Source organism: Coturnix japonica, chromosome 2 (genome assembly GCF_001577835.2).
Source record: "Coturnix japonica isolate 7356 chromosome 2, Coturnix japonica 2.1, whole genome shotgun sequence".
NCBI lineage: Eukaryota > Metazoa > Chordata > Aves > Galliformes > Phasianidae > Coturnix > Coturnix japonica.
In genome coordinates, this window is record NC_029517.1 from 46,079,076 (window position 1) to 46,095,813 (window position 16,738).

The 16,738-nt window shown below is 38.8% G+C and overlaps 1 protein-coding gene across 3 annotated transcripts in view; it reads left to right on the forward strand.

The window, feature by feature from the left end:
- The first annotated feature begins 2,721 nt into the window (after positions 1-2,721).
- MOCOS (molybdenum cofactor sulfurase) overlaps positions 2,722-16,738 on the forward strand; it is a 204,132-nt gene continuing 190,115 nt past the window's right edge. For 2 of the 3 annotated variants that reach the window (XM_015854272.2, XM_015854273.2), the window contains exon 1: positions 2,724-2,973. In XM_015854272.2, the coding sequence (XP_015709758.1) occupies positions 2,862-2,973 (112 nt within the window). In that variant the 5' untranslated portion in view covers positions 2,724-2,861. Of the gene's footprint in view, positions 2,974-16,738 lie in introns of all 3 variants that reach the window. The other variant, XM_015854275.2, reaches the window with a different exon arrangement.

Sequence of the window (16,738 nt, forward strand, 5' to 3'; positions counted from 1 at the left end):
AGAGGATAAGTTTTGAAAACCAAGAAGAAAAAGATTGTGAGGTCATGTTTATACAAAAGTGAGAATGGAAATTAGGTCCTTCAGATGAATTTATTTTAAGATCAGAAAGCTTCATCCTCAAGAAAAAGGGCAATTCTGGGGGGGAAAACAAGTCTCGGTTTGATAAGGAAGTGAATGCAAGTATTTGACATAATATATGGAAATGTTGAAGGAGCAATACATGGCAATCAGTAAAAAGAAACTGCTCTGGAATTGATAATAGAAAGCTAGAAAAATGAGGAGAAATCCATGGCAGGTATTTTCTATACATACTTGGAATAAAAAAGTTATAGGAATGACACTGACCCCTGTAAATTACAACACAAAATAATAATAATAATAATAATAATAAAGGTATTTGGTACAAGCTTCAGGTTTAAAAATAATGTCAGGGTGCAAGCTAAAAATATTCTTCTACTTGATAGCAACAGTTCTTTCTCAACAGAGGTGTTTTGTTCACTTGGGAGGAAATAAGTAAGGCAGAGCTCATTGAGTAACTAGGTTTTGTGAAGTCATCAGTTAGGCCCCCCAAAAAATATATTTTAGGTATATGTTATACATTCTAAGTGTATCTTTACGAATTATTAAAGAAGGAAGACTCAGGTTGTATTTTCCTCTCCAAAAGAAAAATTGGTTTGGGCTCCAAGTTTCCAGAACTGGTTCCTTGCTAGTCCTAGGAGTGCTACATTTGTGTGAGATCACTGCGCTCACTGAAAATGGCACTGAAAGTGCAGAATAATATGATCATAAGGTTGGAAAGGACCTACAGGATCATCCAGTCCAACCGTCCTGTAGCTACAACAAACCACTAAACCACATTTCATAGCTTCTCAGCCAGATGCCTTTTGAACACACCCAGGGATGGTGACTCCATCACCTCCCTGGACAGCCATTCCAGTGCCTGACCACACTCTGAGAGAAAAAATTCCTTCTTGTGTCCGGCCTAAACCTCATCTGATACAACTTGCGGCCATTTCCTTGGGTCCTGTTTGTTGCCTGGGAGAAGAGGCCAAGCCCCTCCTCATCACAACCTCCCTTCAGGAAGTTGTAGAGTGTGATGAAGTCTCCCCTGAGCCTCACCTTCTCCAGAATAAACAATCCCAGCTCCCTCAGCTGCTCCTCATAAGACTTATGAGGCTATATGTCATCTTATGACAAAGTTATGATAGAACTAAGTACTTACAGCAAAGAACTAAGTATGTATTTGAGAGATGCAGACTTGGTCTCAGATGGTGTCTGTGGGATATTAAAGGAAGCTTTCAGGTGAGTGTGCTGGCAAAACTTCTCTGTATGGACAGATAATGCACAGCTGTTCCTGATGTAGTATCAGAAAACAATCACCAGCATTTTAGTAGCAGTTAAGCCCCATTTTCCATGTGAAAAACATGAAACAGGCCCCTTTTCTCCCCCAAAGAGAATTTTCAGATTTGCATGCAGCTCCTACAGTTTCCTGAATACACCTGTTTTTAAGCTAAACTGTTAATTACAATGAAGAATTTGCATTTGGGTTCTTTCATTTCCTTCCTCCTCCGTTTCTTTTGCTACCGCTCTGATAAGAATTGTCTTGATTGTTTTTCTGAATGTATTTTAAAATTCTGTGAACAGTGGTAGAAATAAAACCTGGCTTCACATGGATTTATATTTATATTTATAATAATAAATAATTTATTATTATAAATTTCTATTTATAATAATAATATTTATATTTAGTACTCCAACTTGCACTCTGTCACACACACCAGAAGGGAGCAGCATGCCTTGTGACCACGCCAAAACCTCATGTGTGCAGGTTGCCTAATGCCTTTCAGACAGAGCATGTAGTGCTCTGAGCACTGGGAAGTGCCTACTTTTTCTTCAGTGGGAGAATTGGCTACGGTTCCCCTCCTCTATCAAGCTCCTGATTCTTGTGACTCTTTCCTCACAGAACTAAACTGACAAGCGAGTTCAGGAACTAGATACAAAGAGAAAGAAGAATCCCTTTCTTTCCCTGCAGGGCCTTCAGTGCATTAATACTGAGGCTAGCAGTACAGGTGTGCTGAAGGCAGAAGTAGTAATTGTGAGGTACTGGTTTTGTCCACATTAAACTTGGTGAGTCTGAAATTTTAGGCTGCCTAACATGCAGGCCTCAGAGCAAAGAAGTTAATGTAATTTGGGATGCTTAAGTTGTTTATGTAATATGTGTTGTGAACATCATAATATCCAGACAAGGTCCCGAAAGAAGACATTCAGAAATGAGACACAACCTGTGTTGGTATACCTACCACATCCATGAATAGTCAAGGATGAACCTACTTTTAGCATTACAGAGATGCACTTCAGTGCCTCGGAGCAAGGCTTTCAGATATCTGATTGCCAATTCCACGCTACTGCTTTTGGCCAGCTGAGGTCCTGTATGTTGAGCGCATGGTGTCTGTTTCAAGTCAGCAGGACGGAGCAGTTATAAGATTTCAAACACGAAGCGTGAGCCTCATGCTGCTCAGCAGCAGCCAAAGTATTGGGGGGAAATAGGAAAAGATTGATGCTAAGGAAAAGAGTTTTCTATGAACTAAGTGAGGCTATCCCTATTGGCTCTGCTTAAAGCTGTGTGTTAAGGATCAGGGAGCAAACGACCCCACGCAGGCGCTGGCACTGCGGGCTATGGGGCTCCAAGCCCGGACAGGCGGGCCTGGGCCCGGGTGCTGCCCCGCGGGGGCGGGCGGCGGGAGGAGCCGGGCTGGGAGCAGCGCAGGCCGGAGTGCGGCCGGGTGGCTCGACTCGGCCGTCCGGACTAAGTTGAACGCTGTGTTGTGTCCTCCTCGCTTTTCTCCGCCTCAGCTCGCATCATGGCCGAGGAGCTGCTCTCCTTCCGGGCTTTTCAGAGCAGCTGCCCAGCCGGCTATGAGTACGGAAGCGAACTGCGCGGCCTCCGGGAGCGCGAGTTCCCACGGCTCCGAGGTACCGAGGGGGCGGGGCCGAGGGTTGAGCGGAAGGTTTGAAAAGAGAAAGGTTTGTTTCTTTGTTTTTAATTGAGAATGTGAGCTCAGATGGTAAAACAGCCCTGTCTGGGAACGGTTTGAGGCTGAAGGGTCTTTGTGAATGACTTCTGCAGGCTTTGTGGCTCTCCCATCACAAATGCCTGTGTGTGCATGCACCTGTTACTCCAAGTCAGGTGCAGTGAGTCTGCTAAGATAAATCATGTAAAGAGAGGTTTTGATGCCCACGATCTTAGCATTTCAAAACACTTAAGGAAAAATATAAAAAGAGAGGGGTAAATAACATCAGCGTGGGTGTCCTGGACTTGATGCTTAAGCTGGTCTTACTGTGAAGGGTTTCCCACGAATGCTTCTTTAAGGCATTTCATGGAGATCTTATGATAGAATCTGAGCACAGGTATCACACACAAGAGCTAAATTTTAGCAGCAACCTGATGAACTTCACTGTTAGCTAGGAGTCTATAAGCTGTTTTCAATTATCAGCAATGCTAGCTGCATCAGAGAAGGCTGGATGATGGGAAACTTGATGGCAAATTCAGGCCAGGATTCTGAAAAATAAGTGAGAAGTTATGTAGACATTTAAACAGATGGCTCATCAGAACTCCTGAAAGTCAGTCTTGTTTCTCATGAGACTCCTTGTTTTTGAGATGAAGCATAGCTGCTGGTGAGTGATGCCTGCTGGATGTGCCTGGTGCCCAGCTAGAGGTCACTGCAAAAGCAAAGAATTTAGAGCATATTTACCTTTGTTTATAAGTGTTTTAGCCAGTCTACCAAGCTGTACTTCAGTCGTGCTGCTTTCTGAAGTTCCTTTTACCTTTTGTAGAACTTTTGAATGTCTGCTTTTATTCTAAATACTATTTTTTGAGTCAAATATATATATATTTCAAGATTGTAATGTTTTGTTCAGAAGTTGTCCGTTCATCTTGAAAGCTCTTTGTATCAATCAGGAAGAACAGTGTCCTTAACTAATGACAATCAGTATGTATTGTCCTACCTGGTATTCCTGAGTTAAAAGTGGGGTCACCTTTCCTGTAGTCAAGAACTTGTGTCTTTACGAAATGGCAGTAACATGTAAGGTTAGATATCCCCTGTCTTATGTGTCTGTCTGTCCAGAGCTGATGAGTTTGATTTGCTAAAGGTCTTAACACCTTTGCTGTGGATGCCACCAAATGGCTTTTGAAGCTCTAGGTCTCTGTTGCCTTGCTGAAATAAGGTGGAGTTGGCTGATATACAGGTTAGCAGCAGTAGTAGTGAGTATAGGGGCCTTCTCTGAGTGACCTAAGAAATCAGTGCGTGTTTCAGGCACTTGGCTTCCTTCATTTTCAGTGACCTGCCAGAATGTGTTGGAGATGAGGCAGGAGTCTTGGATCGTTGCTGGCTTCAGGTCAGCTTTATGAATAAATCCTGACTGTACAAATGGCTGACTCTCAAAGGACCCTGTAGCTGCTCTGGGTCTTAATCTCTGCTGGACGCCTACCAAACTGCTGCAACACCTTCATACAGTTAATCCCTCCTGGTTAAGAGCATTACCAACCAGATACTGGTTTTAAGTAGTCAATTGCAGTGTCTTACACTGCTTGTTTGGGATGTGTATCAAAGATGGTTCCGTTGTTGAAGTTATATAATAATCATAATTCTGCTGCTGACTTCTGGGAACAGAAATTTTGTAGTCCTTGTCTAAGTGGCTGTGAATTAAGCCCAAAGTTCTGTATTTGAAGTGCTAGCGGTTTATAGACATATATATAGACATAGCAAAAAAGCCTAGTGCATGTCAGCATATTCATATTTTCTCAATTGCTGACATTTGGTGATGTTCACTGAGGACATCTTGTACAAATGGTGCTTTCTAGGGAAAGGAAAAACCTTCCTTTTGTGATACAGCTTTGACTTTATGGTGGTAATGCCTCTGTTGTAGCTCTAATATAAACCCAGCCCAAGAGTCTGCCCAGAGTAATATATAGTATATCTGTGCAGGGACACCAGCTGCTGGACATAGTGTGAAACCAGGCTTTTCTTTCAGAGGTGGTCCACTTGTGATGTTACCAAGATCCACGGGAGGTCTGTTCTTGACTGTATCAGAAGGCTCTTATAAACTGCGTTGGGGATTTTCCATTCAGAGTCCCTGAAGGGATGAAAGGAATGACTTGAATCAGCAGGGCTGTGTCTGTCTGTTTTGCTACAGAAGCCTTAAATGTTACCTTTTAATCCAAGGTTTATCTTCACGTTTATAATTGAGGGGCTGTTAGCTGTGGGCTTGAGCGAGCCCTTCTAAAAATATATGTGGAGTCTGCGAAACTGATCCCAGTTTTACAGGCAGCAGTGCATGTGCAGTACGTGACCTTGACTTTAATCTTGTGAAGAGCACACCCTTATCTGCAGTGTAAATTGTGCTTTAGAAATGGATAAAGAAATCAGCAGGAGTTTGTAGGTTCTGTTGTTAAGTAATGGGAATAAATATGCTTCTGTGATTTTTATCGTAGCAAAGAAAATAGCAGCTTCAGTTTATTGCATGTTTTCAAAAAAAGAATAAAAAGCTGACGTGATTTGTGGTGCAGTGTTTAGTCCCAAGATACCTTTCTAGTTTTAGTTTTGTGCCAATGTTCTCCTCAGAGATAATAGTGACCACTTCAGTGGGAGTTTTCCAAGAATGATAAGCAACTTATAGCCCCCAAATAAAAAACACAGTGTATTAGTGGTCAGGTATTCTTTAAGGGCTGCTGACTCTTTATTTGAACTAAAACGCAGTGTCACCTTTAATGTCAAATGCATTGTCACATTAAATGTCAGTTGTCCAGAACTAATGCCCTACTAATTTCATGTTTTGTTTTAGTAGTATATGTATATTTATGAACAAATAACAATAGAAATGTAGCTTGCATGTTCAAAATCAAAGGGCAAAGTAAACTTTGAATAGCAAATTGGCCTTTGTTTCCTTGAAACTCAAATGATGTGTCATGAACCGGTCACTGATGCAAGAGCTTGTTCTGTTCTTCAGTTAAGAAATAGTTGTGTACTTGACCTTACACAAAAGTAATACCTTTTACTCGTATTACTGGTAATTATTTGCACTGATACTTTTCCTGTAAGTAGAGAATAGGCTTAGCATGTTTTCTGAGTGTGTTGCAGGTAGTTCTCAGTGGATCTGTTAGGAAAGGTTAGCTTTGTCCTCTGAGAACAGAAGAGCATATTTAGTCTGTTGTGTGAGATAGCCTGGAGTTTTGGCTGAGTTTAAGAAATGGGAAATGCAATCTGGTGTTTCAGATCAGAGTAATTTTGTTGATAACCTACTGAAGCCACATAGATGAGTGTGCTGTGAGCTTGAAGAACTGGGCTCAGCTGTTGATCTAATTGCAAATGTGTGTGTCACCTCAGTTTCTTCACTGGCATGGGAATGTTGTTGCCTTGTCAAACCAGTATTTCTGAGTCTTTGTTTATATAATTCTTAGAAGAAGTCTTTGTAATCTGATCATATATATATTTTTAAAGAGCTGCCTACCACTTCTATTCATACTTGTTCTGCTCAGTTGCTGATGGCTAATATTTTCTACTTATGAATGAATCTGTTGTTTCTTGCTTGGTTGATGAAGACTGCATTTGTTCAACAAAAACTTTCTTGAGTATCAGTTAGCAATAGTCAAGTTTCATAATGTCATTTTAAAAACTAATTTGGTAATGAGTAAGTTTGACTCGTTGTTTCCATGGGCTATGCTTTAACCATAAGCAAGGTTTGTGGCATCATGTGCAGTACTTTGCTATGAGTCCCTTCAAGCATGGCAACTATCGCTGGCTAGCATTCATCTAGGCAGCTATGGATGTGGGAGATTGAGAAGGTAAAAGCATTTCACCTGTGTGCTGAGACTGGTGGATGTTAATCTAGTGCTTATCTCTCCTGTCCAGTGAAAATGAAAACAACTTGTAGGGGAAGGATGAGACTGCTTTTGTTGTCTCATTGGGTGACTGAAAGAGCTGCTAACTGTGCTAGAGAATGAGTGTCTCTCTGAGTTGCCTGATCTCCAGTTCATTTTGAACAAAGAAGAAATCTTCAAAACTTCTCCTTTTGGAAAGAATAGAAGGTGGGGGGAGGAAAAACAACAAAAGACTTCCAAATGAAAAATTCCTCTAAACTTACTATATCTTTGCTACCCGTACTTGGGATGCTAAGTTTTGTTTAGAAATGTAACAATCCTTTTTGAAAAACAGAAAGTCCAAGAACGTTGTGTTCTGTGAAGTATGGCAGTGTGTTGCTTTTTGGCTTTTCGTCCACAATGCTCTATTCCCAAACAGGAAAGAGGAAAAAGGCTGCATTAACTGAAGTGCTAATATCCGGAGTCTCTGGCTTTGACTGGATTGCAGATGGGTAGCTACAGCCCAAGCAATGGTAAAACATGGTGAAGATGCGTGATACAAAACTTCAGCAGAGTGGATTTGGAATTGTTACATTAACTATAAAACCAACCCTGAGACAGGTAGTATAGTAGATACTATGTATAGTAAACCCTGAGACAGGTAAAGGAAGCATCCCAAAGGTTTGCTGTAAAAACAAACAAACAAAACAAAACAACAGTTTTTGTAGAATTTTGTTAGGATCCAGAAAATGACACTACATAGATTTTTAGGCATGTAGAGTGACTTGATCAAGACATAAAAAAACCTGTCTTTGCAGTTGTTCGAAACTGGCTCTTCAGGTAGAGTAGAAGTGACCAGTGAGACCTATTACTGAAAAGCTGGAAGCAAATCTTCCCGCTTACTGTGCAAGGGTTGTTTGTGTGTTCCTTGGTGCCTGTGAAATCTCTGGCTGTTCATATGTTCTGTCCTTGCCTGGATATCTCTGCAGCCTCTTTGCCACAGAGTGATTTGATTTTTGTGGAGCACATTCACTGTTTGTAGGAAAACAAAGCAAGAGATGTTATTTGTTGAGAAAAAGAAGACATTGAGGAATGGTGGATTTAGTAGGTGCAGATGGAATTGTAAATAGGAGCTGCAATATGTGTATATTGTGCAACTGCACAATTACGTGATGATTGGGTTGCTTACCAGCATGTAAGTATCATTTGGACAGTGCTCTCAGTCATATGGCCTGATTTTCTTTTATTTTTTGGGGTGGTGGTCCTGTGAAGAGCAGGGAGTTGGACTTGCGGGTCTGTCACAGCTTGGTATATTCTGTGCTTTGTAGTCAGCAGGAGTTATCTACATATGCTGTTATCTATAATACTGATACTGAAGAAGGACTGTACATGGAACATGAAATAGACTTAGTTTCAACATCAGTGAATCAGTTCCTGATGTTTTCCTTTTTCTCTGGTCACGAGCAGGAGGTACTGCTGAGAAATTCTTTATCTTGCCTGTCAGGATTCATAGGCTGTCAGTGGTGCACTCTGTGTAGAACTAATGTTTCAGTTGGTCACTCAGCACTGGTGATCTCTTGCTCTTCATGAAGGACACAGCTCTTAGTGAACAGTGGTTGATGATATTATCATTATCATACTTCCATGTTGAATTTGTTTTTAATTGAAGAGAGGAAAAAAATTCCCACAACTATTCAGGTAATGTCTTCTCTTTCTTGAATTGTATTACACAAAGTAATAGATGTAATTCAGTTTTAACTTCAGATTTGGTACTTTAATACCCATAAAAAATGTCCCCTGCACTATTATGCAGGATCCATAATTGCCTATACCACATAGCGCAATGTTTTTAAAACTCTTAAGCCTCATTGGGAATACAGAAGTCATGTGGAAAAATCCAAGTACCAAACCCTCTAAACCAGCTTAGTACTGGTGCAGGAGATGTGAACTGAGAATACTGAGGTACATATCAGAAGTGTTTAGTTGATCAGTTGGGGCTAGATTCTTTACAGTGAAGAATAAATTTATGTGAACATTAGATATTTAACTATACATGTGGAGATTTAAATAAAAATAGATTTGGGAAGATACTTGATGGAAGTCTATAAATGCCGCAGGGTATCAGACAGCAATGTAAAAAACTTTGTACTTCTAATTAAAAGATAACAGTATCTCTAAAATTAATGTCTGTACAAGATGTATATTAGTGTATGAAAGTATTAAGATAGGCCTATGTTTTCTTTAATAAAGCACAAATGCTCTCATCTCTTACTGAAAAACTGGAATTCCTTTTCCTGCAGAATCACACATCAGTGTTTTGTTCTTCCTTCCATTGCCTTTGTGTGCTCTCTTGTTTGTCCTTCTCTGTTACGATGTTGCTGCTATACTTGAGATCTGTATTGATTTCTTCACAGCATATTTCTGTATATTTCCATACTATGGTGCACGTTGTGCTGTTGTTTTGGTTGTCCATTTTTCTTTTGTTTGTTAATGATGAAATTAAATACTATTAAGCAAAGTGTTTTTAAGTTTTTGAACAGATATGATGTGTTCCTGTCTCTTTGCACATATCAATTATACTGGAATTCTCACGTAAGATTAAAACCTGGCATGTGCAGCTCTTGAAATTTCCATTGTAGCACTAATCTTGATATCTGAGCTGTTCTTGAGAATTCAAGGGTATTCCCAGACTAAGGACAAAAAGACAAATGGAGAGATGAGCGGTCAGTTTTTGTTGATCAGCTTGATTCATTGCATACTTTGTTTCAGAGAGATGCTGCAGAGGCATCACTTGGATGTGAAAAGACTGGCATTGAATTCAGGAAGACCATGCTGCAAAGAGAGCTGCATAGTAAAAAAAAAAAAAGCACTGATATGAAAGGTTGATAAATGGTTAGACAACACAATATATTTGCAGAGCAGGAGGCTAGTGGGTTGCTTGACATAGAGATGATATTTAGGAAGTGGGATGTTGAGCTCTCAAATGTCTTGGGATTTTTATAATAAGATGTCTTGGATCAAGCCACAAGAATATTCAGGGCAGATGCTCTGCTTTCTGTGACACTAAAATATTTGTCAGGTGGCTTTGGTCTGTTTGTTTCTCAGTACCTTGCAGAGCTGAGAAACTTAAAAGTGGAACTAGAAAAAGATTCTTTTTATGAGTATGTCAGCTTGGTGTTGGTGTAGTATTATCCTGTCTGCATACTGATCTATATATGCTAACAGTTTGGATGTAGTCACAAACCAGTTTCTGTCACATCTGTTAGCAGGAGATGTGTTTCATAGAGTCAGTAGGGAAAAGATGGTGTCAAGAGATGAAGGTGTGGAAAAAGGATGTCATAGTTATGTAGAAATGGGCATATGGTAGAGCAGGGAGGCATAAAAACAGGCCACAACACAGTAAAAGGTCAGACTTTGTTAATTTCCATGCTAATGAGGCAAATTGTTACATTCCTGGAAGTACTTTAGGCAGCCTGGATAGATTCCTTGCAGTTGTTCTTCCTGGCCCTTCACCTCCTGTCCGGCCATATTGAAGTGATGGGCTGGAGGCATGTCCCGCAGGGATGCGACCCTTGGCAGGCAGATGCTGTAAGGCAAGCAAGCAGGAAGACATTCGTTTCTTTTTACTGGTATGTGAAATACCAATATAAAATTGGAAGGCAGGTCTTTGGGAAATAAATCTTTCTTTCCATGCTGTTTTATTTCCCCCCATTGCTTTCAAGATTATATTGACTCGCTTCTCCTTTCTTGTAGCAGCCAGGAGAATATGCTTTTTACAGGAGAAGTAAAAAGATGTTCTTTCTGTGCTCATTCAGCTTAGCTCCTGTAGCAACAGGATCTAAATGCTTTTAGAAAAGAAAGGAACATGACTGGACAGTATTTTTGTCACTTGTGGACTTGTTTCAGAAGGAAAAGATCCAAGGGTGTGATCTTTTAGCTATGTAGTTAACTGGGGAAGGACAATTACACAACTTAACTTACTTCTGACAATATGTAGAATGATGTCCTAATTTAGAATTTGGAAGGGTGACAGGGAACTGATTTGAACAAACATTAAGTTAATGTTGTGTGAATTAATTTCATTAATGCAAAATTGAACACCAAATATTACTGTTTGTTCCCCTTTTCATATTTATTAACAGGTGAGGTAAAGTTACACAGTCATCAGGAAGTTTGTCCTCTGATTTCTTCAGAGGAAAAAACTTAGGCCCACTGCTGTTAACATTTTTATGTTGATGACACGTAGTGCATTGAAGTTGCCAGCATTTAGTAATTTGAAAGTGATTGTATCAGTGATGGGAGATGATGCACTTTGCCTTTTTTCTTTTAAAAATATATGAATTGAAGAATTTTGTATTAATGTTGAGTGAAATACAATTATATCATAGAATTGTTTGAGTTGATGACCTTCAAAGATCCCTTCCTAGTCCAACCACCCTGCAATGGTCAGGGCCTTGTATGTACACATGTATATATGATTTTGTATATACACATGGTATATACAAAACATCAATAGTGCCATTCATTTCCTGAGCAACTTACTTTAGACTCACATTACATCTATTGTAACATACTATATTATTACATAATACATGTATATCTGCTTATATTTTTAATATAAGTAATTGTCACAAAATATTACTTAGTCACTCCATGGAAGTGTAACTTTTTTGAATCCTGTAGTCAGCTTTGACATATTGCTTTTACTTAAAGATTTAGTCAGTTTAGGAGCATATAAGCTCAATGAGTACAGCTTCTTAATACCCTGTCTGATCTCAGTTGTGATGGCTTTGATAGTACATGTTGTCTTCTGATGAGATCAGATAAAAGCTGATAAATAAAAGTGGCTAACAAGCAAATACTCCCCACTTGATGATCTGAATAGAATAAATTCAAAGACTGCATGAAAAAGGAGCCTTTGCAGCCATAGGCATATTTTTCACCTTTCACATATACTTGTTACTATTACATAGCTGGATAATGGAACACGATGCTCAGACAAAACTATACTGCACTCTTTTATTGCTCAGTTATAGATTTCATATTCCCAAACAGTTTAAACACTTGATAAACAAATGGAATCTTTTAAATACATTCCGTTAAGCATGTGAAGTATTGTGGACTAATGGTGCTTGTGAGGCACAGCACCACCTTATTCTAGATATTTAGTGACAGGTACAATGCTACAAAGACAGCTTAATAATACAAATGCAGGATGATGTCCTTCGAGAAAGGATATGATTTAATGTTGGTGGAAGCCAAGAAACCCATATGCCTCTTAAGTTCATAAGAAATGCACTGGGAAACTTGAAGTATATGAGTCTTGAGTAAAACTTTACGTTCTCAAAATGTGATGTTAGATATGCAAAAATACCATCTAGGGGGTAGGTGCAAAGGTGTATTTAGGAGATAAAATAAGGAAACAAAAAAATCACTGCATCTGAACTGTATTACAATTGACATTCCTTGTTTCCTGGGACAATGTGGTCCACGTGGATGATGCTTCCCCAGTTTTTTTCCATTCTGTTGTTTACAACTGTTTTGATTGAGGAGTGTGTCAATCACCAGCTCTTCCTGGTAATAAAATTAAGCCATTTTAAGCATTTTCTACTTAATGTTTGATCAGTGGACTGTATTAGCATCTCTCCTAACTCAAAGAGAACAAAAACATTGAACAAGGAGAGAGAAAAATTATGACACTTGAAAAGGGATAATTACTTGTTGTTTATAGTAAATGATTCCGAGTCATCCTTACTTGCAAAGCTGGAACCTTTGTGAGAACCTCCTTCCCCATGGAAGTTCTGTAGTTTATCATTTATCAGGGAAATAAATTACTGTTTTTCCTAAAACTCTTCCAAGCTCATGTTCATCTGAAGCTGAATTTGACTAAAACGTCATGGTGCAATGAATTTCTATCTATCCTGTTCCTTTGCAGTCTCTTCGAGAGTAATGGAATAATGTTCTAAATTATCGGAAAATAATCTGTTTTTCTTGAGCAAAGTTAACTTGGAATAAAGGCTTTGATTTTGAAATTAAGTGTAGATTTAGCTTTCCGTTAATTAGAAGTTACTTTGCTGATGTACTTATACATTACTTTTTCTCTCCTCTCTCTCTCCTCTCTCTCTCCTCTCTCTCTCCTCTCTCTCTCCTCTCTTTTTTCCTCTTTCTGATAATAGCAACATTAAGGTTTAATGCTATGATGTTTTTCTTGAGAATGATTGATCATGAGTGACTCCCATTGCAACTCTGTCTTTAAAGCCTCTCCAGCATCTGAACAACCTGAGCTGGAGCAAGAGAGAGGGCATGAATGAAAGAAGACAGATAACTAATGACAGAAAGTAAGCCTCTTTAATATTCCTTTCAACACTTCCATAGCTTATTGTCAAGTCTAGTTTTAAGCCTTCTATTTTAAATCTTCTCCTGTGGTTTTTAGTATGGAAAATAGAATTGAGATCTGGGTGATCAACTGCAGCTTGGAAAAGAAACAGACTTCTGGCAGCAGGGAAGGAAGTAATGATGACTTTGTTAGGAGCTGCCTTGTGTTCAGGCTCTGAGAAGCTCATCTGCAGGGCATTATTGTGCTATTTTTCCCCCTTATTAACTCAAGCCAGCTCTTGGTTATCCTTAGGAGCCTGTAATAATGTGAGGTTGAGTCCGTCAGGAGCTATGGAAAAGCATAAGGTTACACCAGTACTTTTCTTCTGTTGAATTTTTCTTTCCAGATGGTTTCTTTAAAGGACTGGGAGAAACATCCCACCCCCTCTGGAAATGTCACAGTTAAAAATACCTGCTTTCGTTGAGAACGTTCATATATTCTGTCTAGCTCTTAATGAAAGGTAATGCCAGCTTCTTAGCTCATGGGAGCTGGAGCTCACTGTTAAAAAATAATAGTGAATACCTCTGTTCCTTTAAATACATGGACTGTGGAGGAGTTCACAATGTGCAAGAGCTGTCTGGAAGCACTAGGTCGATACTCCCAGCTTTGCATCACTGAGCATGACAACTCCTGAGAGATTAAGGAGCTGTTACCATCAGAACTTTAATCAGTTTTTCTTCCATTTCTGCAAGTACAGAAAAGGATGGGTGTACTTGTGAATTGTCTTGAGGATTATCCTGCAATGCTTCTGGATAAACTTCAGTGCCTCTGAAGTGAGGGGAACACAGCACCAGATAATCTTGTGACAGCTGTCAAGTTTCCAAAAGCATCATATGAGCTCTTCAAACCTTAATGCTCAATACCTTATGGATACATCTAACACATATTATATTAATTATATTGCTTTTAATAATATTTATTAGAGGCTTATTGTTTAATGTTGTCAAAGTTAGAATGTCTTCAATCTTTTGCCTAAGACTATAAAGGCAGTTTTTCTTTTGTGTCTCTTCTGTTGCCTTTTATTTTTCCTTTCCTTTTGTTTTTTTCAGAGAGTGGTGGAGCTAAGTTGAAGCCAGCAGTTCAGTACATCTGTGTGAGGGCAGAGATTTATGGTCATTCCAGACTGTGTGGCTATGAGTTCCAGTCCACTGTCAGGATCCATAGCAGTGAAAGATTCTTCTTTCCTTGTACAGCACTTCACCATCATTTTGTTACTGAGGAACATAGCTTTTGAGGAAGGTCAACATCCCATGTAGAAGTTGGTTCTTGAATTGCTCTCTAGGGACTTTGGAGTAATCAGGATGTTTTTGCAGAGGATTGATTAAATAAACTGTTTGTCTGCTAAGCAACAACAGCCAATATAGGAAAGAGTAATATGAGTGACAGTGGCTTCATAAGAGTTTAGAGGATCTTAATGGCACCTGATTTTTTATTTTTTAATTATATGAATGTGGTTAGAAATTCTAAAGAAATGAAAGACAAATTTCATTATAATAATTATTATTATTAGAGAACTGGCTGTGAGGGGTACAGGGAATTATATCTGTTTGTGCTGTGCTCTTTTATGTTGGAGAAAAAAAAAACATACTTCAAGAATGGCTATCTATAATTCAGGATTATTTAAGACCATTAATAGCACTTGAAGTTCTTTGAGACAATATCAGGAAAATCTGAGCTTCTGCTTTTTGTATGATGATTCCTTTAAAAGGATTATTTCTTGGGAAATGTTGTAACACCTAGCAATGCCTGTATATGTTATCTTCATGAGACTCACTGAAGGAAATTACACTGTGCGCATCTCCGTGTTACATCTGGGGAAGGTACTTGCTTCCCTAGGGATGTGTCTGTGAATAGGCTTGAAGTTGACTTCTGGGAAGTCATCACGTGTTAGCCACTGTTGTTAATTCTTCTGTCACTCCTAAGGATCGCTTTCTTGTCCTTAGGCAGAATAGCTAGAACTGCAGGCCCCTCCCAAGAGGTGAAGCAAAGCTTACTTTTTGTGGTGCCACCGACAACGATTTGTTTTTAACATCTCCTGCATGGTAGTTTTGGTGAACCATGTTTTTGTCATTTTGCTAAATATAAACAAACTTCAAATGAATTTTGCCTTAATGATAAATAAATTGCATTAAAGTGTAAGTGATAAGAACCAAATATGTACTATTGCCTTAAATTTATTTGCTTTCAGGATGCGTAGTAATGTTGTGCCTAGAAGTACAAATATAACAAAGTAGACAGTTTCAGGGTAAGAACTCATTACAAAAACTCAGTAATATTCTGTCACATTACTTGTAGTTATGTTTCTTAGACTAGCGATTCTATGGAGGTATTTGAGAATTTACAGCACAGAAATTAGCTGTGATATTAGTAAATGACTTACTTTTCCATTTATGATAGTACTGTTTCTTATTAATTTGATCATTCATTGCCATGAATAACGTTCACCTCACTTTAAATTCCTCTCCATCCTTGCTTCGTGTTAAAGAATTAATTGCTGGATTCCTTACCTTGTGTAACTGTTTGCCATCTGGTGTGGTTTTCCCATGTAAGAAATAGATGACTCTAGCCATCTCTGGTTTGCCCTGTATTGATAGTAGCGGTTTATAAAGAATGGACTGGAAAAGGTCTACAACTCCAGCACTTCACTGCTGGATAGCTACAGGGGCTCCAGGTGGGAAATGGCGGCTTAGACATAGTCCTGCAGCTGGCTCTGCTTCATCTGTTTCTATTTAGACAGTATTTTCTAGATAGTGTGTATTGTCATAAACTGACTGAGATGCACCGTATGAATGTTGAGTCTAATTTTGTCATTTATGTGAATATGGAAAGACAGTACAATTTGTGTCTGAAGACCTTGATTTTTAAGCATATAATGCTTGCTTAGCTTCCTTGAGGCAAAACGCAATAGCTGATGTTTTGGCACAGTTGAGATTCTTAAACTCAGAGTTCAGAGATTAGGGAAACCGGCAAGTATTTGTTGTTTCATCTATAATCCTTTTTTTCATTCTCAAAGCTAGTATAGTCTTAATGAGGCTGTTTGTATTTAGTGCTTTGAATAATTTATGGTGAAATTATAATTCTCTTTCATTTTTAATGTCATTAGCATTGAAAGAAGCCCTTTAATTGAGAGAAATTAGAGCAGATGCATGATTTAACGACGTGCAGAAAAATATTCGTTAGGTATATGTTTATCAAGTTGGGGTAAACTTGTAACTGCTTTAATGCTGGGTCTGTAAAAAAAAATAGAAAAAGCAACAGTGAAACTCATTTTTGTAGGCCAAGGATTGCTACCAAATATGTCAATCTGTATATCAGTAATATTAGTCTGTTATTGGGTTCGTGATACTCAGGTATTTGTGAGTACTTCCATAAATATATTAACTTCTCAGATATCTCCAATCCTACTTTTTAAAACCAAACCATCCCTATAAACAAAATGAAGCTGCAGAGGGAATAGTAGTTGTCTAACTGGAATTGCACTGAACTAAACATGATTAGAACTCAGT